Genomic DNA, 26,590 nt, shown 5'->3' with positions numbered 1-26,590 from the left:
ACTATTGCCTTAAACGAGGCCCAGTGAAAGATCTGTAACAATCTCAAAGGAAAAGAATCTGAAAGAAAGACTGAAAACATAGAGACATTAAACTGAGAACATAAGGTGGACATTTTATGGGAAACATTCCAAAGATAACAAATGATACAAATGGGGAATATTTACAGTTAAGGAAATATGTTTCCAAAGTTGCTTTTTAGGCTTTAAACTAAACTAGATTTCAATAATGCAATAACATTTTCAAGTCCACATAAATAGGGTGATAAATTCAACAAGAATTCTTATGGATAAGAGAAAAAGTTAAGGTCAACTTATCTTGATAATATTTAGGTCATTTGGGAAAATCTGAGTTTAAAAATACAGTTTGCAGGCCACAATTTGGATATTTGTGTCAATGGTATAGTAACAAAACATTAAAAATAGGAACAGGAAGGATAGAAATTTCAGAATGATACATACAAGAAAATGTCAACCTTATAGAATTATAGAATTAGGAAAAGTCAATATGAAATGCTTTATAACAGGAATCTTGAACGAATCAACTACACAGCAAAATCTATAGTGTTAATTTGAGTTAAATTCCCAGTGTAAATTATTCAGAGTGAATGAGTGTTGATTTGTGTGTTATTTTAACACTTGCAGTGCTAAAAAAGCTCTATGGGGGGCGTTATTTCAAGGAGTCAGGAGCATACACTAATTTTGAGTTACTTTTTTCGCGCTCAAAGACGACGAGCGGGAAGTTGTCGTCACAACACCCAAGTTACCGTGGCAGTGAATTTAACGAACTGAAGAAAACCGTCTGGGATTTGGATATTCAAAGTTTCTTAGGTAAGAACCTCATTTATCAATTTATAAAGGTTGTAAGTCATTATTTAAACAAAGTTTTAAGGTTAAGTTGGGTGTGATGCAATCGATCGTTGCTTTTTTAAATTTGCGGACGGTTAAGGTGTGTGTGAGATTACATTTCTGTCAGGAATATTCAGTTTAAAAGGTAAGAAACCTCATTTTATAAAGAATGTTAGTCGTTATTTCAATGTTTTAACGTTAAGTGGGGTATGATGCAGTCCATAGTTGATTTTTATTTATTTTTTTAATTTGCGAACGGTTAAGTTAAATAAGGGGTGTGAGAGAGTACGTTTCTGTCAGGATTATTCTGTTTAAAAGGTAAGAAACATCAATTTATAAAGAATGATAGTCGTTATTACCATGTTTTAACGTTAAGTGGGGTGTGATGCAGTCCATAGTTGCTTTATTTTTTTTTAATTTGCGGACGGTTAACGTTAAGGGGTGTGAGAGAGTACATTTCTGTCAGGAATAACGTTATTCGGTTTAAAAGGTAAGAAACATCAATTTATAAAGAATGTTAGTCTTTATTACAATGTTTTAATGTTAAGTGGGGTGTGATGCAGTCCATAGTTGCTTTTAATTTTTTTAATTTGCGGACGGTTAAGGGGTGTGAGAGAGAACATTTCTGTCAGGAATATTCTGTTTTAATGTTGAGAACATTAACCAATTTATAAGGAAGCTTAAACGTTAGTCTTTAACAGTCTAAGTTCAACAACTGTAAAACGGTGAAATGACGTTAGTGTTTTAACAACTTAATGGTGTTTTCTGTCTAGTAACGTTTAATGAACGCCATTTTATGTGGTGTCGTCGTCAGTTTTAAAATGCTTGATGCATGTCCGCGTGCAGTGACGCGGGGAAAATACGAATAACGGTACAAGTGGTATGAACCCAAAATAAACTAATTCTGCTGTGATTTACTTGCTTAATGCTGAAGTCGGCAAGATTTTTTTATCATATTAACTGAAACCGACACTATGCTCCGATATAATAACATCAATTAGACTGTTTAAGAAAAAACCCCGCGCTTCTACTTCCACCTAGACTAAAGCATATTATTAGGTTGGCAAAAATCCACTGCTCCCGGTTCAATCGGCGCAGGGCTGTGTAAATTTGCCTGTCAATCACAGTTCCTACACACGCCATAGATCCACCCTTCCCCCTCGCGCGCATTACAATATCACGTGCATCCGCCTGAAGTTCGCCGGTGTGTTGGATTAAACGCAGCGTGATGGCAGAGAAAACATTCACTAACAAATTTCCGATTCCTCGGTGGTTAACAACCAGAGCTAGGAGAACAACCAAGGAAAAAAACACAAACATAGAAAGCGACCGTGCCCGGAATAAAACTAGGATCAATATCGGACCGGCATTTGAATCCGGATTTACGAGATTTTAAAGGGTTCAAGCTGGATGCAGAGCTTGCCACATCTCGACAGGTAATTGTGCTTTATTAACCATCGATTGTATTTTCGACGTACGCACCTGGCGGCCATTTTACCTCACAGTTCGTTCCCTCGTAGCATTGTGTTTTAATGATGCAGGTACTTTTAAATTGCCATAACTTCAATTTAACTCAATTTTTTTACCGATTTCTAAACGGTTTGGTTTGTTAAAAACGTCAGAGATGTACCTATGACACTGCATACTTATGAATAATTTTCATGAAACGTGTTTAAGTATCCAGAATTATAGCCACGCTAATAACGTTTGTAAGAAACCAAATTGTTTGAAAATCGGTAGAAAACTGAGCAAGTTATGGTCATTTAAAAGTACAAGCACCATTAAACTCAATGCTACGAGTGGGCGAGCTGTTTGAGGTAAGATGGCTGCCAGGTGATGACGTTAGAGACTCCGCTGTAACAATACATATCTATGGGTAATACTGGTTCACACGCATTGATGATGACGAGCTCGATGGGGGGTTGCTCGGTGGTAGTGTCCTTCGGATGAGACGTTAAACCGAGGTCCTGACTCTCTGTGGTCATTAAAAATCCCAGGATGTCCTTCGAAAAAGAGTAGGGGTGTGCCCCGGCATCCTGGCCAAAACTTGCCCATTGGCCTACTAATCAATCCTCATACTAATTGGCTATATCACTCGGTCTCCTCTCCACTAATAAGCTGGTGTGTGGTGGGCGTTCTGGCGCAATATGGCTGCCGTCGCATCATCCAGGTGGATGCTGCACATTGGTGGTGGTTGAGGAGATTCCCCCATTCATATGTAAAGCGCTTTGAGCACTGGAAAAGCGCTATATAAATGTAACTAATTATTATTATTATTATTATAGTGTGGGAGGGGCATGAAAATTGTAAACATTTGAAATCTTCTCAATCCTCCACAGTTGCCGACTGTAGGTTTAAATGGTTAAAAGTATGCTGAGCAACATCATGATCCAGATTAAAAGCATGAAAAATGACAAGTGTCTACAAAACGACAAGTTTTCAACTTTTAATAATGCTTGCAAACCAGAATTTTTTTTCCTGCATATGATAAGCAATCTTCACTGTTTGTTTAAACATAAGCTAACATCTCCTTGCAGTTAAGATTGAACCACTTATTGCTTTTTTTCACTAGGTGCAGTTTTAGGATGTTACCATGTTGCTGAAGGTGAAATACCACAGTATCAAGAAGTACATCAAATTGCACTCAGGCTTCACCTATTTAGAATTCATCAGGGAAGGTAAATAGCCATCCTTTAAAGGGCAAACAAAATATGTAGCCAATTTAGCGACAAATCACCGCACAACATTGTCTGTGTATTTAAATACTTTTGGCTGTATTTAACAGTTTATTAAAATGTGTGATTTACAACTTGGTCCAGGTGACTTTATCTGGTTACATTACCTCTTTTTATAGTCAAAAACAAGTTTGGGCTTCCTGACACAGCTCAACTTAACATTTTTGATGAAACTGACACAGCAGTAGAGGAAGACATTCTTCTAGAGCTGTTGGAGGCCAATCCAGACATATGCCTGACAGTACGTGACAGCATTTCAGATGAAGGTAGGTGTCATTAAGAAAACTTATGTTAATGGCCAGGGCTCTTTGATGCAGCTTACATTGACCTTTCTTTATGGAACGAACATGGCAGTGGGCAAGGTTGGGTCAAGTTTGTTACTGATTACTAAAAATATTTTTTTTAAATACTTCAGGGTTACTTAAAATGTTTATACTAAAATGGATAAAGCCACAAAAGGTTAAGTCAATCAAATTATCTCTTTTTAAAGAGTTTTCTCCTTTAGATCATTCTACACCATCTTCCCTCACGGATACCATGTCACTTTCTTCAAGTGACTGTGACCCCACAGAACTGGGTATTTCCACAGGCAGAAATAGATCCAGCAAAGAAGACACTAACAGTTCTGCAACAAAGGGTTCGATGTCAGAGGCAGCAAAGGAGGTAATTGAGACCTGAAAACGACTTTGATTTACTATCACTAAATTGAGATTATCACCAATCAAAGCATTTGGTTCCAAACTTGCTTTTTTATAAAATACATTTTTTTTATTAATTTGCCCCTTCCTAGAATTTTACCTTTCACCACACTGCTGTTTTTCGACATTCATCTGAACTTTCACCCTCTTTACAGACACGTTGTGGTATATTTTTTTTCTAATGATTTTATCTAATAGAAAGAATTGAACAATAAAATATATTTTTCTTTTCCTGTTATGTGAATAGATGGTCGAAAAGGCCTTGCTTAAGAAGCCTGGAGGAGAGGATATTCTTGAAGAGTACAAGTCAGAAAATTCACTAATGCACCCCACTCGGAGACAGCTTGTCAACATATTGGCGAGTGATATTACTGAGAGACATGGGTATGATTTAAAAAAGGTTTTTATTACAAAGGAATGTTAAAAAAGGCTGTAATCTTGTTAATGATATAACTAATGTTTCTTGTACTATATAAAGAAAAAATATTAAAGATTGACTTTCTTTACTCTATAGTAGGATTCCTTCCCGTCAGCAGAAGGAGAAGTATGCCCTGGGAATTATTACTCTCTTTCCCTCACTGAAGGATCCTTTTTCTCCAAAGGGCTATGTAAGTTTTACAATCTTATTGAGAAAACACAGCACCAGATTTACAGAAAAGGGCTTTGGCAATGTAGTGTTCATTATAAAATAACTACAGTTGCTTATAAAGTAAAAAAAAGTCATCAACAATAATATCGATGATAGTGCCCTACATTAATAGATTTTTTTAAAATTAAAGTAATTGTTCTTTTGTTTCACAATGCTGCATCTGCACTTTCTGTAAGATAATTTTGTGTTTATTCATTTAAATGGAACAGGAGCATTTTTATGATGGGGAAAAGGGCACTGGATATTTAGCGTGGCGCCTTAAAACCATTTCCAGGGCTTCAGGAAAACGGCCAGTCAAGGAAGCCTCAGTGCATCAAGCACAAGGACCAAAGCGCCGAAGATCAGCAACCACACTGCCTCAGCAGCTTGATGGAGATGCCTGCAGGGAGGCCATTTCATTTCTTGTTCACTCTCCTGATGAAGCAAGTGTATTTCAGAAGATGAAGATGACGTTTCAGCACCGTCAGGACCTAGTGCATGACCCACAAAGAAGCACAGATGTCTTCAAAACATTTCCACGCTTTTTAGATGTCAAAGGACTGGTGAGTTGTATATTTGTTTTATTATCCAATGTTTTGCCGGATGTTAGCCATGAAAACACCATAATCATTTACACTCCTGTCTTATTGGCTGTATTCTTTTTCCCAAGATCTTTATTCTGTTTAACACAGGTTTAATATACCACACATTGATAAAAATCATTAAGCGGGCCATTAACAATGCACTGAGCCCTGCCATCATATATAACTTCGGTCCTTGAGGGCTGGTGTCCTGCAGAGTTTAGCTCAAACTTGCCTCACCACACCTGCCTAAAAGTTTCTAGTAAGACTAGGGCTGGGTATTGTTAGGAATTTCACAACTCCGTTCGATTTTGATTCTTGATTATTCGATATTGATTTGCTTGCTTTGGTATCGATTCAATAATAAGTAAATACACAAGCAATTAAGTACCCGAGTATATTTTTAAATAATGTGTGTAGTATTACTAATGTTTGATCACGTTGATGGTGCAGGCTTGAAAGAAGTGCTGCTGTTTGCCATCTTTGATCTTTCTGTTTTGATAAAGCACATCTTGTACAACGTGGAACGGCTCTCCTGATTTTGCCAAGTGGTTGATGTCCTCAGGGCAACATTAAGTTGACCCTGGGACAACATTTCAATCAACCAATCGAATTTCAGAAATAAGTTTACAGTTTGTTTTAAGTTTAAGCTTACGACAAGGATTAGCTGTTTCTAGACCATTGTTTTTCACTTATCATGTCCCTCTGATTTTAGGGTTTGGTTATGGTTGGGGTTTGGGGTAGGTTTAGGTTTTATTTAGAAAAATTTTGTCCTTGGGTCAACACAATATGTTGCCCTGAGGACATCAACCCCTTGGCAAAATCAGTTCGAGCACGCGGAACGCTCTCACTACAGTGTTGCCCACAGCGCCGCCACTGGCAGGGGGGCCGAATCGATTCATAGGATTTGATGAATCGATATTGAATTGAGACAAATAATTGCAATGCATTGATGAATCAATATTTTTACCCAGCCCTAAGTAAGACCTTAAAGGACAAGTTCAGTATTTTACACTTAAAGCCCTGTTTTCAGATTGTTTATGATGAAATAGAACGGTTTTGACTGAAATTTCGACATATGCGGCTGCCCCGAGAATTTTCGGGTGTTTGTGTTTCACCTCCCACCTCTACAATGGGTTTAATGGTGCACAGGAACAATCCTTCCTAAAATGCATTAAACTTTCGTTTACAAAGACGTGAAACTCACCGAGTGGTCAGGGGTGTTCACTGATATGCTCACACAAAAATCGCATTCCAACAGGTTTTATTGTAGTTTTTGCCAACTCCATTGACTTGTATTAGTTGTGCTGTGAGGTATGGTATTTCTCCCAGCCGGGAACTTTGTTTTTATTTCCTGCAATTGGCAATAGAGGATTAGCGCCACCAACTGGGCTGGAGTGTCTATTATCTCTTTCCCCGCCATTGACGAGATATCTCGTCAATTAAGAGAAAACGCTTCCCCGCCAATGACGAGATTTTCCGTCTTTCCGCAATACCGCTATTATCCACCAGGTTGGGCCCTTCCGCAACTCTTTAAAACCGGAAGTATTGCCCTATGGCAAGCGGCTGCATGTCCGTGTCTGTTTTAAAGATCGCTCTGGATGGGATCTCTATGAAAAGTCCGTCACAAAAATTGAATTATTTTTGCTTTTTGCTCAAAATATGGTGTTTTTGCAAAAACCTACCCATATTCAAAAGCTGATTGCAAAAGAACCACTAAAGGTAGGATGAAACGGTTTTTTTTTGTTTGAAAGCAGAGGGTCTGTTCTTTCATTTGGTATATTGTATGTTTATTTATTTAAAGAAGAATATTTTCTGGAAGGCATTAAACTTTGGTGAAAATCATGAAAAACGCTGGCGCTGGCTGGCAACTTTTTTTAAAAACGCTGGCGGTGAAAGAGTTATTCAAGCTCTAAGCGGAAGAATGTACGGGTGTGAGGCGTTTGGAAAAATAGGTCCACAAGTTAACAACGAATGCTAAAACACCTGTTGGAAAGCATATTTTGCAGCGATTTTTGTGTGAGCATATCAGTGAACACCCCTGACCACTCGGTGAGTTTCACGTCTTCGTAAACGAAAGTTTAATGCATTTTAGGAAGGATTGTTCCAGTGCACCATTAAACCCATTGTAGAGGTGGGAGGTGAAACACAAACACCCGAAATTTCTTGGGGCCTCCGCATATGTCGAAATTTCAGTCAAAACCGTTCTATTTCATCATAAACAATCTGAAAACAGGGCTTTAAGTGTAAAATACCGAACTTGTCCTTTAATTGGCTGCTTTAGGTGTGTTTAATTATGGTTGGAGCTAAACTTTGCAGGACACCGGCCCTCCAGGACCGAAGTTACATATCCCATATATATGTGTATATGTATGTATAATCAACAGGTGAATCAAGACTTCCTGCTGCTATTTGGTGCTGAAACAGCCTCCAAGATGCTTGAGAAGTGGGACACGTCATTCAAGCCCAAGGTCATCAAAGAGGCCAAAAAACTGACTCAGACAACTGAGCTGTGCCGACTTCTAAAAGCTGCTGAGAAACTTGCAGAGAACGATGAAACAGGTAAGCTACACAGCATGCATGGTTCAGTGTTGTGAAAGGAATATGATTTAGAAAGTGCAAGAATGTTTTTTATGCTTTTAGTGGGGCTTAAACATAACACAATAGAATGCACAATATCGGATCTCACTTTAAAGCTGCAGCCATGGTGTTATGATTTTGGTGTGGCAGACCACCACGGCAGAATTAATTTAGTGGAAACGCTGGTTCATAATACAAATTAGTTAGCTAGTTTTATCTTTTCCTTATTAATGCCGTGTTTTTCCTCCTGATAGACTGGGACAGTGACATCGCTTCTATGCTGCTGCTTCTCCATCTCTTGCCACCCACAGCTGGACGGAAGAGGACCAAAATAAGTCCAAGTGATGCAGTGGACAAAATGGTGCATTTTCATAAGGTACACTATTATGCCTCAATTGTACATTCCAGGCAAGTTTTTAGTTATATGCACTTGATAGATTTTCCTTTCTATATGTTGCTTTTAAAGGACAAGTTCAGTATTTTACACTTAAAGCCCTGTTTTCAGATCGTTTATGATGAAATTGAACAATTTTTACTGAAATTTCGACATATGCGGCTGCCCTGAGGATTTTTGGGTGTTTGCTGTTTCACCTCCCACCTCTATAATGGCTGTATAGGTGCACTGAAACAATCCTTCCTAAAATGCATTAAACTTTCGTTTACAAAGACGTGAAGCTCACCAAGTGGTCAGGGGTGTTCACTGATATGCTCACACAAAAATCGCTTCAAAAGATGCTTTCCAACAGGTGTTTTAGCATTCGTTGTTAAGTTGTGGACCTATTTTTCCAAACGCCTCCCACCCGTACATTCTTCCGCTGAGAGCTTGAATAATAGAGCCCAGCCCAGTTGGTGGCGATAATCCACCTTTGCCAATTGCAAGAATACAAAGAAAGTTCCCGGGGCAGAGTAATACCGTACCTCACAGCACATCCAATACAAGTCAATGGAGTTGGTAAAAACTACGATAAAACCTGTTGAAAAGCATCTTTTGCAGCGATTTTTGTGTGAGCATATCAGTGAACACCCCTGACCACTCGGTGAGTTTCATGTCTTTGTAAATGGAAGTTTAATGCATTTTAGGAAGGATTGTCTCAGTGCACCTATAAACTCATTATAGAGGTGGGAGGTGAAACGGCAAACACACGAAAATTCTCGGGGCAGCCGCATATGTCGAAATTTCAGATTCTGAAAACAGGACTTTTAAGTGTTAAATACCAAACTTGTCCTTTAAGTGCATCGCTAAAAGCGGTTTCCTCCAGTGGTAACGCACCATTATGAATGGCCCTGACCATTTTACTTTCACTTTTAAATTAGCGCCAATTAGGGGGCAACAATTGCTTGAGTGTTGGGTTAATTATTATTCTTAAGTATAAAGACATACTCGCCTAAATATGCACTTTAATGTTTGCTTTGAAACCAAATCTTACACCATTGTCTTGTCAGACCGTGAGGTAAAATCTGACTCCTGCTGTTGATATGTGCTGCGACTCTCGTTCAGCTTACACTGCATGGAGCAGACATGTACAGTTTTTAATTGTAGTGTAATTTCTAACTGAACTAAATTGTTTTTATTACTATACAACATCAAAACGACGGTCGGGGCTGTGGTGGTCAAGTGCACGTAACCGGTGTTGCAGCTGAACACTGGTAACACCGACTATCGCAGCAAGTCTAGTTCCTTCCAAATGAAATGATATTACTGACCAGTATGTCCCAATTATTTGGGAGGAATGTTTTTTCCAGCGACGCAAATGATCTTGAATCACAGGGACAGTTTACAAAGTCTATTACATTAACATGGACCAGCAAGTACCAGATTCTCTTGAAGATGTACACATTTATAATAATTTTTTCTTCTTCTTTTAGTCATGCTGCAGCATCAATGAATATGTGCAGGAAAGAGAGGGTAAACAACCGTACATCCTTGCAGTTGGCCGAACTCGGAAGACGATTGATACCTTCTACATCGCCGTTGACAAACAGCTCATCCTCTGCCAAGCCACCAGCTCATTGGGTGCTTTTGATGAACTGTTTAAATCCCACTACGTTTTTAACTTGTCTTATGACGAGTCCTTGGTCCATTTCTACACTTTTCTGCAAACAACTGTCTTCAACATTGATGTTACCACAACAGATGAGTCTCCAAGAGTTCGTGAGTTGCGGGCCAAACTTTTAAATGACATATGAATATGTTCAAATGTTTCATTTGTCATGCATTGCATGCTACCAGCCAGGGCCTAATAACTCATTTGCGAATCGGCCACAGTTTCTATCCAGGCACCAAGTTTAAGTTAGTTTGTGCACAAGATGATTGTAGGCGTCAGTTTTCAACATTTTCAGGTTTAAAAAACCATTTAGTTAGTGTTCATAAGTGTTATTGTCAAAGTGGTGATGCAGAAACCTCAGAGTCATTTCAGGCTGATTTTCACAGTTTACAAAATAGTACAGAAGTTGCAGGAACAAGTGTTATGCAGAGCCTTGATGCTGGGTTTTTTGACAACAATGGATCTGGTCAAAGTTTCACAGAAAACACAAAAGATATCTGTGCTACAATTATTGCCAAACTCCATGGTGGTGGTATGGCAAATAGTATAGTTTCATCAATTGTTAGTGATTTGGAAGAACTTGCTGGTGGACTGCACTCCCAAGTTAAGCACGAAATACTGTCCGCTGTGCCAACAGATAACCCTGTAAGATCTACACTGGAAAAGAGTTTTGAGAATTTTGAAAACCCATTTGTAAGTTTTAATACTGAAACTAAAAGAATGAAGTATTTCAACAAAAAATGGGGAATTGTGGAGCCAGTGGAAAAAAATTTAGGAGTTCGATTTGATACAAGGCGAAATAAAAATACAGGTACTTATGATCAGGTACCAGTGAAAGACACTTTTGTTTACATTCCAATTTTGGAAACCATTAAATTTATCTGCCGCAATTCTTATATTTGTGAACTACTTTCAAAACCATGCGTATCAAAAGACAGATATGAAGACTTTTGTGATGGAAGTTATTTTAAGTCACATCCATTGTTCTCAAAAACTCAGACTTCTTTGCAAATTCAACTTTACTATGATGACTTTGAGACTGCTAACCCACTGGGTTCAAAACGTGGTGTTCACAAAGTTGGTGCTCTCTATTTTGTCCTCCGAAATCTGCCTCCGAAGTTAAACTCCATATTGATGAACATTCATTTGGTTGCATTGTTTCACACGGAAGATGTGAAAAAATATGGCTTTGATCCTATTTTACAGCCTTTGATTGATGACATCAAAATATTGGAGAGTCATGGCATTGATTTGCCTTTCTCATCTGAAAAGGTCTATGGCACTATATGTCAGATAACTGGGGACAACTTGGGGATGCATGGAATAATGGGTTTTACAGAGTCTTTCAGTGGACGTCACTTCTGTCGTTTGTGTTTGATTGAAAAAGATGATTCTCAAAATGTTTACAAAGAGGATGACCCAAAGATAATCTTGCGTGGAAAAGAGCTTTTTGAAATGCACTGTAGTGAGTTGCAATCAGATCCACAAAAGATGTGTGTGTTTGGTCTAAAGAAGAATTCAACTCTTAACAGCCTAAAGTACTTCCATGTTTGCCACAACTTTTCTTTGGACATTATGCATGACATACTTGAAGGGGTGGCTCAGTATGAGATAAAGTTACTGTTTGAATATCTCTCTGAAAATGTTTTGTCAAAACCTGGTCTTCTGTCACGAATCTATGCTTTTGACTATGGCTACTTGGAGCGCAAAAATCGTCCGACAAGGGTCAACTTGGACAGTATAGGCAATAATATAGGACTCAACTCTATTCAGACTCTTTGTCTGGTAAGAAACATTCCTTTGATTTTTGGTGACATTGTGCCAGAAGGAAACCAGAACTGGACTTTGCTGTTGCTCTTATTGCAAATAATTAACATCATATTTTCTCCATCTATTACACTAGGCATGACTGTGCATTTGAAGCATTTAATAATGGAACATCATGACTTGTTCAAACACTTGTATCCAAGTAGAAACCTGATTCCTAAACATCATTTTATGCTACATTACCCGTCTTGTATTCGAAAAATTGGACCGTTAATACATATGTGGAGTATGAGATTTGAGGCAAAACACAGGGTTTTCAAAAGCACACTTAAAAACTTCAAGAACATCACAGTATCACTTGCCAAAAAACATCAAATATCCATAGCATCCAATTGGGAAACATCTCGTTTAAACCATGTTGAGTACGGACCTTTGAAAACATTTAATGTGGACAATGATGAAAATGGTGAAATGTTTGCCCAAGCCCTGCCCGCTGTAGCAAAAGACATTTTCTCTACTAACTGGGTAAAGATCAGTGGGGTAGAGTACAGACCCGGGTTAGTAATTTGCAGTGGTACAGAACAGGAAATGCCTGTGTTTTGCAGAATAAAAAAAATGCTTTTAGTCAATAGTGTGATCTACTTCATAGTGAACAAGCTTATGGTTGACCATTTCAGTGAGCACTTTCATGCCTACAATGTGTTTGAATGTGATGAAAAAGATGTGATAAAAGCAGACTGTCTTCAAATTTACAAGCCTTTTGACTTACAAAGTGCTTATGGTGGAGATGAAAGTCTTTATATTGTACCATTATTTTCTCTGTAAATGTGCATAGAGTTCAAGTTGTGTGGTGCTTGGATATTTGCTTTTATTAAAAACGATGAATTCTTTGCAAGTTTCTTTTTTCTTGTAGTGAAAAAGCATTTTCAGAACATTGAATGTAACACAATTGTCATGAATACACTTTAAAGTGTTAAAAACACAATGATATAAATTAACACTTTAAGAGTAAGGGGTAACACTATATCGAGTTAAAAATACACTTTAAAGTGTCATAAAATAACACCGTGAATATTAGGAATTAACACCCCCAGTGAAAAGGAATAACTCATGTTTAGTGTAAAAAGAACTCTTAAATGTGTTAAGAAACTACACTCTGAGTGTTAAATTTTTAACACTATTATGGTGTTAAAATATTAACACTATCCAAAGTGTTATTTTAACTCTGAACTGGTGTCGATTATATAAACTCTGGAAAAGTGTTAAATTTAACACTATGGGAGTTGAATTAACACTGACGTTTTTGCTGTGTATAAAACTCTAGATATATTATGAAGACATCAAAGAGTCTAGCTTAAGGTGTAAAAGTGAGAAGAGAGATGCTATAAGAAGAATACTATAATCAAATCAGAGCAATATTTGAAGATCAAATATATCGATTGGAAAATTATTTTGGATTTGTAGAAAAAGAAAATGTTTAACCTCGTTATCATTAGGAGGGAGAAAAAGGTTATTAAATATGATGGAGACAGGAAATCATTACAAAAGAAGGGTATTTAGAATCCTTATAAAAGGATGAACAAAACAATTAATCATAAAATTATATGTACACTGCATGAAAAGAGCTGTATACGGACAAATACGGAATGGGAAATCCCTGCTAAACTTTAGGTTTGCCAGATTTTTGAGGCAGAGTGCTTGGAAAGGTAATACACCAAAGTAAACTTGTGAAACATCCAGAAACCTTACGTTTGTGGATGTTTAAAGGAACTGGTGGAAGTTTCCAGGAATCCTTACAGCTGGTTGTGAGGAGCGGTGGGTGTGAGGTGTGAACGGCTTTTTATATGTTAATGACCCACAGGTAGAGGTGTCTTCTTTGTTTTCAGAGCTGAGTGGGGTGGGGGGTTAACCATGTCTCTTTAAGACAGCACATACAGTATTGTGGTACATAAAAACTGTGCTTTCTAAATATATTTATTATTAATATAATTTAATTAGTCTATTTAAGAAACTAAGCATCATTCAAAATAACTAAAATTCAATGGACACAATTACCATTTTAATGTGTGAAAATTATGTCTCTGACTCAAGAGAAATGCAACAAATGTTATATCAGAATATATATTTCCAACACTTTGAAAACATGTCTCCAACTGCCCTAGGTCAGAATATTGTGCACGTATGTCTCAATGCTGCATACATCGTTTAAAAGAAGCCGTTCAAATGACATCATGTAACTCATTTTTGCTAGCTAGGATGTTGATAAATTAGTCAGTGAAATGTAAAGCTGCTTATTTTTGCTGATGTCTCATGATTTGAAGTTCATTGTTTCTATTGTTATTATAAATCTACCCCAACATTTCATTAAATCTTTTAAAATAGAAACAAAAATATCAATAGACAGGTCCATAATCTAAAAGACAGTCTTTCACATGTGGATGCAAAACATGTTGGGTGAAACAGACTGACAAACTCGGGTAAACATATCTGCAGATACCTGTCAGCTACTGTACTTCTAGTCCAGAGGTGCCCAAAGTTGGCCCACAAAAGACCTTTAATTTTTTTTATGTTTCATGCATACTTGAAGGTGTATAAAATGCATCACGAAACCTAATGAACTCGGGTACTATAGGCTAAAAATGAAGAGGTTGCGGCAGTGGCACACAGAGAAAGGGATATTTAAAATTGATTGGCAAAACGATTTCTTTTTTCTACAAAAAGCCTTGGAAAATAAAACTGCATTAGTTATGCATAAACAGAGTAATGTTTGCTTATTTATTTTTAAAATATTAGAAAATTATAAATTAGGGGTTATCAGGGCAACTTTAATTTTAATATAACACAACAACATTTACTTTTGGCCCACAGCCCTCAGTCAGGTTTGGCCCTTGTAAGGAAAATGTTCGGGCACCAATGAATGTTCTAGTCTATCTGAGGAGGTAACTTTTAGCATTTGATATATGCTTGCACAAAGTCAGACCACATATTATAATGTTTGTCTTCAATCAATCAATTTAAACAAAAGAGATGGGGACTTTATAATATAACAAGGGTCCATATATCACAGTAAAAAAAGACATACATGTATTTTTACTTTAACATGAACTAATGCTGAGTTACAGCATATCATATATTGAAGAGTCATCATTAACTACAACATGACATGTTTTTCATTGTTAGTTAATGCAGTCATTTACAATAAATTAATTTGAGTTCATGTTGTAGTTAAGTAAGTTCAGTAAGTTACATGTCTTAACTCAGCATTAGTTTATATTTACTTATATTTAAGTAAGAATTAATTTAGGTATACGTTCAATGTTTCCAATGATGAGCAGTTAATCCACTAAACCCAGAGATAATTCCTGAGGCATGTTTAAAGAGTTTTGTATTTCATCAAGAAGGTGCTGATTCACAAAGATTTTAAATTTAAGAAAATCTGAGCATCATTCCAAATAACTGTTAACATGTTTGTCAACTAAACATGTTTTGTAAACGTAATAAACTTTATAAAAATATTTTTTATTTTGTATTAATAATCAAGTATAAAGAACAATGCATAGTGTGAAAATGCGGATTATAAAAAAGTATATTAAAGAAAAGGACTACATTTCCCAGAATGCACCTGCACCCACTCATCTGACTGCCCCCACCCTTCAGGTGCGACTGCTCAACCTATGGGCTTGACGGAAAATTCAAATCGCGAACCGTTACTGCTTGGACTACTCCGTCTCTTATTAGTTTGTTTGCTCATTAACAGTAAGGTAAGTTTGATTTAATTCATTTGTCTGCATCGCGCTGATCGGTTGCCTATTTGTTCATATTATGTTATTTACTATGATTCGTTTTTGTCTTTATACTAGAACTGTTTGAATTTAAAGCACAAACAGTAAAACATTAAGGTTATACGTGGTACACAGCGGTAAACATGAGGTTAAAAATATGCGCAGTAACATTCAAACCGGGCTGTTAAAAGAATCAATTCGATGTTTAAATTTTTAAAAACAAAACTTTAAAGAAGCCAAGATGAGACGTTATTTGCTTAAAACAAACAAAACAACAGTAACTCTGTTGTTTGAAATGTTAGCAGCTAGCAAGTGTCTCTCTGCTATTTTAAATGGCACAGACGATCTTTTGTTGTTTTAAAAGCTCATTCAGTTCTGGTAGATGCTGCTTATTTTTCAAGACTGTTTTAATAGCTTTATATTGATTTGTAACAAAGCCAGCTTCACTTTGAGAGAACCTAGATGCTTATTGTAAAGAAGCTTGGAGTCATAATATATTTAAACGTTATATGTTTGCTGTTCTTCATCTTTTTAAATATGAAGTCTATTCATGTTTGTGTTTACAGAGGTCATGTACACTGTGGTCAACTTTGTGGACGATGAAGAGGTTTCTGGGTAAAGATGATGTATGTTTAATCATTCAATGATTACATTAAATTAAAATCAAACATGTTAAATAGTAAACGGATGTATTGTGATATGTGATTTTAATTTTTAATTCTGTGTTTGCCAGAGAAATATAATGAAGTAACAGTGAAAGCTAAAACATCAGACTGATCCAGACACTGAAGAAATTGATGTCACTGCAATCTGGCCAAAATGATGTAAGTTTAATAATTAAGTTATTAAATTAAAGGTTAAATCGTAAATAAATGTGTTGTAATGTATGTGATTCTATTTTTTTTATTCTGTGTTTGATAGACAACAATATTGAAGTAGCCTACTGTAATGAAGCTGCAGAACAACACAGAGACTCTTGAGGACATCAACACAGAAAATGAAGTAAGAAGATGTATATTAAGAAGTTCTTTGATCATATATTGTTGTATCTTTGTTGCAGTGGTTCTTAACGTTATTCCTGGAGACCCACTGCTCTGCACATTTTGTATGTCTCCCTTATTTAACACACCTGATTCAAATCATCAGCTCATTAGAAGGGATCTCCATGAACTGAACTACGTCTGTCAGATAAAAGAGATATACAAAACATGCAGGGCAGTGGGCCTCCAGGAATAACGTCAAGAACCACTGGTTTAATGTAAACTTTCTAAAATGTACAACTTTAATTCTATGTCATTTGATTTGTCGTGTGTGTGTATGTGTATACGTATATGTGTATTAGTATTATGCCAAATACTTATATGTACTTTTATATTTCCAAAGGGCTCCAAAGAGATGTCTGTCCAGATGAGGGTGCATCAATGTTACGTTTGCTGACAAGTATATGCTTTACAATGTAAAACCTAACAGTTAACTTAACTCAAACCATTTAAGGAAATCGGTTGCCTTAACCCATTAAGTTTTAAAAAACATACATTTGAGTACTGTGAACTTAAATCTTGTGCAATTATGCACTTATATTTAGTTAGTGTGAACTTAAATATAAGTGCATAACTGCATGTGACTCAATTTGTTTAAGTTCACAGTACTCAAATCTATGTGTTTTAAAACTTAAATGGTTTAATGCAACCGGTTTTCTTAAATGGTTTGAGTTTAGTTAACTTTTAGGTTTTACAGTGAGAAATTCTTGAATAATTCCAAGACAGAGCTCTGCAATTGAATCAACACTGCAAAAAATCAGTTTCTAACTTAGGATTTTTATCTTGTTTTCAGTAGAAAAACTAAAAATTCTTAAATCATTAAAGAAAATGTCTAGTTTTTAGACAAAAATATACAATTTAAGTAAATTTGTGCCTGAACAAGCAAAAATATATAACAATGGGGTGAGAAAATTGTGCTTGAATTAAGTTTTTAAGAAAAAAGAAAACTTAAGATTTTTTCTCATACCATTGGCAGATATTTTTGCTTGTTTTAAGCACAAATTCACTTAAATTGTGTGCATTTATTTATTTTGTCTAAAACTAGACTTATTTTCTTAGGTCATTTTGTTCATCAAGAAAAAGCATTTTATTTAAATAATATTTCTACTGAAAACGAGACAAAAATATTATGTAAGAGAGTCATTTTTTTGCAGTGTAGGACTGATTTCTTAAAGCAAGATCAATATAGTTGTTGTTCATTTTATTTAGATATTTACTACATTACAGTGGCAGCTGGTGATTTCTTTTTTTGTGAGCACTCGATGCAAAGTCTGTCACAACATGTATATAGCCAGTCATTTGTGTGGTTCCCAATTTCAAAATATGTGTTCTGCGTGTATGTGCATCACGTGTTTTGACTAAACACGTGATGCACATGGTTTACATGAAGCAACAAACACATTTTAAAAACACAAGCAACACACATGACACTCCGAACACTTATTTTGAATTTGCACCCCTCGGATGAGCAGTCACGAGCCGCCACTGCTACTTTACATTGTACTGCTTTGAATGTAGTTTTCATTGTCGCTTTTATTTTGTTTTATTTTACTCTAATATTGCTTTCTCTGTCTGTATATTTATGAGTTTAAATAGTATTGTTTATGTATGCAACTTTTAATATTTGTGTATAATATTATTTTGTGATTGTGACAATTGTGAATTGTTCAGTTTTTTTATTAAATAAACATTTCAAACTCAATTCAAGTTTTTTTTTTTTAAGGGTTTTGGGATGAATATGAATATATATATATATAGTGGGGGGGATTGTAGTCTATCTGCATAGCAGGCAAATAACCAATCAAGTCACTAAGCTATGAGGGCTTGGGTTGGGCTTAATAGAAAGTGTAACCAATCAAATAATCTCAACTGGAAAGTTTCAAAGTTGTGTCCCAATAGTTGTCAGAGTTTTGGGAGGGGTTTTTAAAAGCAACCAATCAGTGTTGAGATTAAACACCAATGTGGACACTAGAATTGTGCAAAGGTGTGAAATCCCAGTACCTCTGCAGGTGTGAAAATGTCCCCTGACAAAATCTTCAATGGGATTATTTGCCATGGCAACAAATGGCTGCATATACCACAGGAATATCCCATCAGCAAGATACATCCGAATTGGTATCATTACGGGAGTTTCCTAACTTGGTGGAATTAGAAGTTTACCCTCAGTGGAACTAGTAGATACCTCCGAAAATCAGTGGTGTTTACAGTAGTTTCCTAGTACGGATACACCTCTTTTCATGCAGTGGTAGATTCTGTCAATCAACCAAATGGGTACCAAATTAGATTAAGGTATGGGATTAAGCTAAATACGGAATTTAGTAAAGTTTTGTCAGAATAAAAATACAGAATAAATGAATTATGTACGGTACTACAATCAAAAGTAGATTATTAAGTTTACCAATAAGGCATTAATTTATCTTAGGAAAACAACTAGATGAAGCCAGTAGAAATACAAGACATATTCTGAATACATTTTAATCAGAAGTTAGTGGGTAAATAAGGTGTAGGTATCTTTTTAGAAAAATCTAACAAAAGTTAAAATATTAGGAGGATGGAAAAATTAATTTTAAATCAACAAGAATGGTATCAGAACTTACGTTACAAAATAGTATTGAATTTACAACTGGTAGATAATATTCAAGTACCTTTGATGATGATGATGATGACGAAGAAGAGGAATAAGCTGTATTGTATTGAAACAAATATTTCGTATTATGAATGATTTACTTTTTGTTTTTATTCTTAGAAATTTTTTGTTTTATTTGCTTTTTGGGTTTCTTTGTCTTTATTTTGATTAATTTTACTTTATTGTATTATATATTCTACATAATGGTGATGACCAATAGCAGGAGCGGAACCAACTGCGCACAAATTGTTTATAGACTTAAGTTCTTTTACTTTTACATTCAGGAAAAAATGAGAATGGAAAGATGTTTGTTCTTATTGTCCATAGTTCGAAGTGCTGTGGCATAATTTGGTAAATGGTAATGTATGGTGGCTTTCTTTAGTCACAAGTTAGTAATAACTGAGAATTATGAAACTGCACTCCGGATTAAAATAAACTTGAAAAGTGAGGCTAAATTAAGCCTCAGAGCGGGGATTATGAAGAAGTTTATTTTAATCCCAATTTACATGAATATGAGTTTACCATTATAATCACATGCAATTTGTTTACCATGAAGTTATGCATTATGTCAGGTGTTATGCTGGGGGTGGGTCAGTCAGGAGTTTAAAAACATGGGCCTTATGTTGTAGGAGTTGTAAAAGCCATCTGTGTGGAACAGATGTGTGTATTCATGTTTCAGGGCACAAAGGGTTTTAGTATTAGCAAATATCAAGGGTCAAATAGGTCAAGGAAAGGAGACACTGGTCTGAGGGATGTCATGTGGTTTTTGCCTGAACAGAAACATATTGTTTTAAGCATGGAGGAGGGGAGGGAACCAAAACCTATATATTACCAGGCCATGGCTCAGAGGGCCAGACTGATTTTGGAGGACCCTCCTAGGATCACACTCTGGTTCTGGGGGGGGTTTCACCAGGGTGGTCTCGGCTTTTTATTTGTCCGGATAATAAAAGTCTATCTCTTGAAATCAAAACCCAAGACTGAAGATTGTTTCATTTGAGGAAAAGGAAAACCACAACATTGGTCAACCCGAAAGTTTCTCCAGCCGTTGGTCAACCCCATCGACTTAAGTTCTGGAGCGTTCACTTCTCCAGCCGTTGGTCAACCCCATCGACTTCTGGAGCGGCAATAAATACGTAAGATAGCATTTAAAAACATTTAAAAATAGATGCATTTGTTTAAAGCAAAGCATTTATTTACTTACCAGACTACAGTTGGGTTCATGTGAAACTGCAAAACACAAGATTTACAATGATGTATCACACAGTCTGATTGGACTTTGTTTTGATTAAAAATTAAGAAATTTGTACATGCAACTTTACCATTGTGATTCACAGGCCTTGTGGCCTAAAACAGGCTCAACTGTAACTCTTCTCCTTCCTGTTAGGAACAACACACTCAAGAAAGTCACTCATATGTCTGTAAACTACTGGAGGAACCGGACTTCCAGGAGGGAGGGCCGCCCTGTCAGGCCCGCCTCGGAGTCACCTCTCTGGGCTACGGAGGTAGGGACGTGTGCCCTGGAGGAACCGGACTTCCAGGAGGGAGGGCTGCCCTGTCAGGCCCGCCTCGGAGTCACCTCTCTGGGCTACGGAGGTAGGGACGTGTGCCCTGGAGGAACCAGACTTCCAGGAGGGAGGGCCGCCCTGTCAGGCCCGCCTCGGAGGCCTCCCCTCGGGCAGGGGAGGCAGGGTCGGGGACCCTGGAGGAACCGGACTACCGGGTGGGAGGGCCGCCCTGTCGGGCCCGCCTCGGAGGCCGCCCCTCGGGCAGGGGAGGCAGGGTCGGGGACCCTGGACCTCCAGGGGGACGGAGGCCGACCCCTAGGCCGGGGAGGGTGAGCCTTGCCGGGCTAGGCTCGCGCGGGTTCGAGAGGACCCCTTCCCCTATATACCCGATGGCACCTGTTCACACTACTGTCCCTTCTGAGAGGGGACCCCGACCGGTCCGCGGCCGGGACGGGGCACCTCGGTCGGCCTCGGCGAGTGGGTCGGGGTGCCTGGAGGTGCGCGAGTGGGCATCGTGGAAGTGCGCGAGCCACCCGACCGGGGTCTACGATCCCCCGTTTCCGAGATATCGGCCAATGAACTGCCGGGCGCCGTATATCGGCCGGGGAAGGTCCGTGCGACCCCGGGGGCCCGAGATACTTCCGGTCGAAAATTCGAATTTCGTTACCGAAAATTCGAATTTCGTTACCGCGCTGCTCCGGCGCCCCGGGTCCGGGGCCTTCGCCCTTCGGGTGGGTGGCTCCGCCGCGGGGGGCCTTTCGAACGAGCCCACCCGCGCGACGCTAGCCCTTTCCGGGGCCGAGATACGGCCGCCCCCCGCGGTATTTTCCCACGGCCGTTTCTCGGGCGCCTCGGGTCCGGGGCCTTCGCCCTTCGGGTCGGCGGCTCCGCCTGAGGGGCCCTTTCCGAGGAGCCCTCCCTCGAGTCTCTGGCCCTTTCCCGGACCGAGATACAGTGGATCGTCGCGGAATTTTCGCTCGTCCGGAGCTCCGACGCCCCTAGCGTCCACCTCGGAGGTCACACGGCCGGTCTCGTTCGAAAGGTCCGTCCCGGGGCTTTCCGACGAGCTCGGCCTCGAGTCCGTGCGACCCCGCCCGCTGGAGATACGTCTGGTCGAAGCTCGCGGAGATTCCGACGGCCGTATCTCGGGCGCCCCGGGTCCGGGGCCTTCGCCCTTCGGGTCGGTCGCTCTGCCGGAGGGGAGCTTTCGAACGAGCCTACCCGCGACCCTCTAGCCCTTTCCCCGGCCGAGATACGGCGGTCCCTTCCCGGATTTTCCCAGGGGCGCAGCTCGAGCGCCTTTGCTCCGATCGACTCGCCCTTTGGGTCGGTTGCTCCACGCGAGGGGACCTTTCGAACGAGCCTACCCGCGAGCCTCTAGCCCTTTCCCCGGCCGAGATACAACGGTCCCCCCCCGGATTTTCCCACGGCCGCAGCTCGGGCGCCTTTGCTCGGATCGACTCGCCCTTTGGGTCGGTTGCTCCACCGGAGGGGACCTTTCCAACGAGCCGACCTGCGTCTCTCTAACCCCAAGCCCGGCAGAGATACGGCGGTCCCTCCGCGGATTTTCCCACGGCCGCAGCTCGGGCGCCTTTGCTCGGATCGACTCGCCCTTTGGGTCGCTTGCTCTACCGCAGCGGCCCTATCCAACGAGCCAACCCGCTTCTCTCTAACCCTAAGCCCGGCCGAGATACAAGGTGCCACCGCTTGAACTTTAAACGGCCGTAGCTCAAGCGCCTTTGCTCGGATCGACTCGCCCTTTGGGTCGGTTGCTCTACCGGAGCGGCCCTATCCAACGAGCCAAAACGCTTCTCTCTAACCCTAAGCCCGGCCGAGATACGGGGTACCACCTCTTGAACTTTAAACGGCCGTAGCTCGGGCGCCTTTGCTCGGATCGACTCGCCCTTTGGGTCGGTTGCTCCACTGGAGGGCACCTTTCCAACGAGCCAACCCGCTTCTCTCTAACCCTAAGCCCGGGCGAGATACGGCGTACCACCGCCTGACCTTTAAACGCCCGTAACTCGGGCGCCTTTGCTCGGATGAACTCGTCCCTCGGGTCGGTTGCTCTACCGGAGCGGCCCTTTCCAACGAGCCAACCCGCTTCTCTCTAACCCTAAGCCCGGCCGAGATACGGGGTACCACCGCCTGACCTTTAAACGGCCGTAACTCGGGCGCCTTTGCTCGGATAAACTCGTCCCTCGGGTCGGTTGCTCTACCTGAGCGGCCCTTTCCAACGAGCCAACCCGCTTCTCTCTAACCCTAAGCCCGGCCGAGATACAAGGTGCCACCGCTTGAACTTTAAACGGCCGTAGCTCAAGCGCCTTTGCTCGGATCGACTCGCCCTTTGGGTCGGTTGCTCTACCGGAGCGGCCCTATCCAACGAGCCAAAACGCTTCTCTCTAACCCTAAGCCCGGCCGAGATACGGGGTACCACCTCTTGAACTTTAAACGGCCGTAGCTCGGGCGCCTTTGCTCGGATCGACTCGCCCTTTGGGTCGGTTGCTCCACTGGAGGGCACCTTTCCAACGAGCCAACCCGCTTCTCTCTAACCCTAAGCCCGGGCGAGATACGGCGTACCACCGCCTGACCTTTAAACGCCCGTAACTCGGGCGCCTTTGCTCGGATGAACTCGTCCCTCGGGTCGGTTGCTCTACCGGAGCGGCCCTTTCCAACGAGCCAACCCGCTTCTCTCTAACCCTAAGCCCGGCCGAGATACGGGGTACCACCGCCTGACCTTTAAACGGCCGTAACTCGGGCGCCTTTGCTCGGATAAACTCGTCCCTCGGGTCGGTTGCTCTACCTGAGCGGCCCTTTCCAACGAGCCAACCCGCTTCTCTAAGCCCGGCCGAGATATTCCCACGACCGTAGCTCCGGAGCCCTTCGCCGCAGCCCTTCGGGACACCCACCCTCGGACGCCCCGCGGAGGGACCTTTCCAACGAGCCAACCCGCGCCTCTCTAACCCTTTCCCCGGCCGAGATACGACCCCGAGGACGGTGGCCCCTCTACCCGACCACAGTGCACCCGAGGCCGGCCTCGGACCCCCGAGGACGGTGGCCCCTCTACCCGACCACAGTGCACCCGAGGCCGGCCTCGGAACCCGCCACGGACACTCTGGAGCCCGTACCCGGCGCACCGTTCGGTCCTGGGCACCCACTCTTAAGCACTCCCCCCCGGCCTAAGCCCCATACTCCCGGCCCCTCTGGAGAACCAAACCGTTGGTCAACCCGAAACGATCTCCAACCGTTGGTCAACCCGAAAGTACTTCCAGCAGTTGGTCAACCCGAAAGTTTCTCCAGCCGTTGGTCAACCCCATCGACTTAGGTTCTGGAGCGGCAATAAATACGTAAGATAGCATTTAAAAACGTTTAAAAATAGATGCATTTGTTTAAAGCAAAGCATTTATTTACTTACCAGACTACAGTTGGGTTCATGTGAAACTGCAAAACACAAGCTTTACAATGATGTATCACACAGTCTGATTGGACTTTGTTTTGATTAAAAATTAAGAAATTTGTACATGCAACTTTACCATTGTGATTCACAGGCCTTGTGGCCTAAAACAGGCTCAACTGTAACTCTTCTCCTTCCTGTTAGGAACAACACACAGTAAAGTCACTCATATGTCTGTAAACTACACATACACACCTTTAATTTGATATAAAACAAAAGACAATAGCTTCAGATTTGACTGATATACACAGATTTTTGTACAGGCAGTTTATCAAATAATTTACTGGCCTTTTGCAATGACCTCAACAAGGCCGATTTGACCCCTGTTATCTCGAGCTGTGAGTAACATACAACAATGAGCTTGGGTTCATGTGAAACTTTAAAACACAAGCATTACAATGATGTATCACACAATCTGATTGGACTTTGTTTTAATTAAAAATTAAGAAATTTGTACATGCAACTTTACCATTGTGATTCACAGGCCTTGTGGCCTAAAACAGGCTCAACTGTAACTCTTCTCCTTCCTGTTAGGAACAACACACAGTAAAGTCACTCATATGTCTGTAAACCACACATACACACCTTTAATTTGATATAAAACAAAAGACAATAGCTTCAGATTTGACTGATATACACAGATTTTTGTACAGGCAATTTACCAAATAATTTACTGGCCTTTTGCAATGACCTCAACAAGGCCGATTTGACCCCTGTTATCTCGAGCTGTGAGTAACATACAACAATGAGCTTGGGTTCATGTGAAACTGCAAAACACAAGCATTACAATGATGTATCACACAATCTGATTGGACTTTGTTTTAATTAAAAATTAAGAAATTTGTACATGAAACTTTACCATTGTGATTCACAGGCCTTGTGGCCTGAAAAAAAAATGACGGTTTGGCACTTTTCCCCTTACCCCCTGGTAATGACCCTATTCCACCACTAATGACCAATAATGACCACATGGGGCGCTCATGTGCTGGGGAGGACCACCTGGACTCCAGTCGAGCCATTATTTTGCCTGCTTGGCATCAAACTCAATCTGGATTTCCTCCTCATGTCCCGTCAACTTGTTAATGTGCCCACTGACCCATTAGGGGGTCTTCGTCGTGCCCGCGGAGCAAGTATTCTGCCCACTTGCCATTTAATATTACTCAGTAGTCTTCCTCACCTCCCATTAAACAACTATTATGCCCCCTGACCACTTACAGGTCTTCATCATGCCCACAGAGCAATTATTCTGCCCACTTGCCATTTATCCTTACTCGCCGGTCTTCCTCACCTCCCATTAAACAACTATTATGCCCCCTGACCACTTACAGGTCTTCATCATGCCCACAGAGCAATTATTCTGCCCACTTGCCATTTATGCTTACTCAGTGGTCTTCCTCGCCTCCCATAGAAGCATTATCATGCCCACTTACCCACTATCCCTCACCAATGCCCCTCCCCCGCATCCACGAACAACGTATTATGCCCCCTGACCGACGGCGCGCCGAAATGCCACTTTGGCGGGCATGCTCATGCTATGACCGCGGGGCCTGTACAAAATAACATTGATTTAATGGGAAACTGTTCGATCTCCCGTACGCGCCGGCAACGTGCCCCGGGTTCGGGACTTTGCTTTTCGTGACGTCCTCAGGCTCCTGTTTCATCGCCCCGGAGCACGGGCCCGCGGGTCTGTCTGGGGCCAAGTTTGGCAGGACGCGATACGGGAGCCGAACGCCTTTGGCTGGTCGTTCCGGGGGTCGATAGATACCCGTGTATCCGTTTTGGTGCCCGGTAAGCCTTTCGGGAACAGCGCAACAAAATCGTATTAGTTGCATGTACTAAATTGCGATCGGGCAGAATAGCGGCGTAACCGACGCGGTGAGGAAAAGTCCGATGGGCCCGAGCTTTCAGTATGTCGCACGGCTAGCGAGGCACTGTCGGTGCGCGACTTTCCGCAGTCCCACGTGATTCGGAACCGCATGTCGCTCCGTTTCGGAACCTCACCGATACGGTCTAGAGGCGCAGGTGCACCAGAAGGTTTGAAGAGGTTTTTTGCCTCAGATGTCGCAAGATCCCCTTTTCGGCACCCGGTGTCAACATGTCTCTCGGTGGCCCGGGATGTGCCGAGTCGTGCGATTTGGGGCCTGCGGAACTTTTTCGGAAGAAGCCCACGTTCAATTTACGGCAATTCTTTTCCGTAGCGGCTACGCTGACGTGTCCCGATCGTTACGAATTTTGAGTATGTTTGTCGTCAATAGTCCCTGACGCGCCCTATGCGACGGCGTTATCCTGCAACATTGTTTACGCAC

General features: G+C 40.9%; 1 protein-coding gene and 1 long non-coding RNA gene across 3 annotated transcripts; both read left to right on the top strand.

Moving 5' to 3' along the window:
* The first annotated feature begins 3,134 nt into the window (after window positions 1-3,134).
* LOC135739901 (uncharacterized) lies at window positions 3,135-12,770 on the top strand. Its single transcript, XM_065257992.2, has 9 exons — window positions 3,135-3,524; window positions 3,701-3,847; window positions 4,087-4,244; window positions 4,527-4,663; window positions 4,794-4,887; window positions 5,138-5,470; window positions 7,876-8,050; window positions 8,323-8,444; window positions 9,935-12,770. Exons 1-9 carry the CDS (start codon window positions 3,440-3,442, stop codon window positions 10,253-10,255), a joined length of 1,572 nt encoding a protein of 523 aa, XP_065114064.1. The 5' UTR covers window positions 3,135-3,439; the 3' UTR covers window positions 10,256-12,770.
* Window positions 12,771-15,593: 2,823 nt separating this feature from the next.
* On the top strand, window positions 15,594-17,587 carry LOC135739920 (uncharacterized). 2 transcript variants are annotated; one of them, XR_010529075.2, is made up of 5 exons: window positions 15,594-15,641; window positions 16,229-16,288; window positions 16,396-16,486; window positions 16,584-16,664; window positions 17,046-17,587. It is a non-coding gene; the product is annotated as an uncharacterized lncRNA (long non-coding RNA). The 2 variants fall into 2 exon arrangements; XR_010529074.2 differs by lacking the exon at window positions 15,594-15,641 and having other exon boundaries at window positions 16,016-16,288.
* The last annotated feature ends 9,003 nt before the right edge of the window (window positions 17,588-26,590 follow it).

The sequence above is a fragment of the Paramisgurnus dabryanus genome, chromosome 14 (genome assembly GCF_030506205.2).
Source record: "Paramisgurnus dabryanus chromosome 14, PD_genome_1.1, whole genome shotgun sequence".
Classification (NCBI taxonomy): Eukaryota; Metazoa; Chordata; class Actinopteri; order Cypriniformes; family Cobitidae; genus Paramisgurnus; species Paramisgurnus dabryanus.
This window is presented reverse-complemented; position numbering and strand designations above follow the sequence as displayed.

Coding starts and splice junctions, on each gene's coding strand:
- LOC135739901 (XM_065257992.2), top strand. CDS start 3,440: ATGTTGCTGAAGGTGAAATACCACAGTATCAAGAAGTACATCAAATTG. Junction 4,888..5,137: donor CTTTTTCTCCAAAGGGCTAT/GTAAGTTTTACA, acceptor TAAATGGAACAG/GAGCATTTTTATGATGGGGA. Junction 5,471..7,875: donor TTTTAGATGTCAAAGGACTG/GTGAGTTGTATA, acceptor TATAATCAACAG/GTGAATCAAGACTTCCTGCT.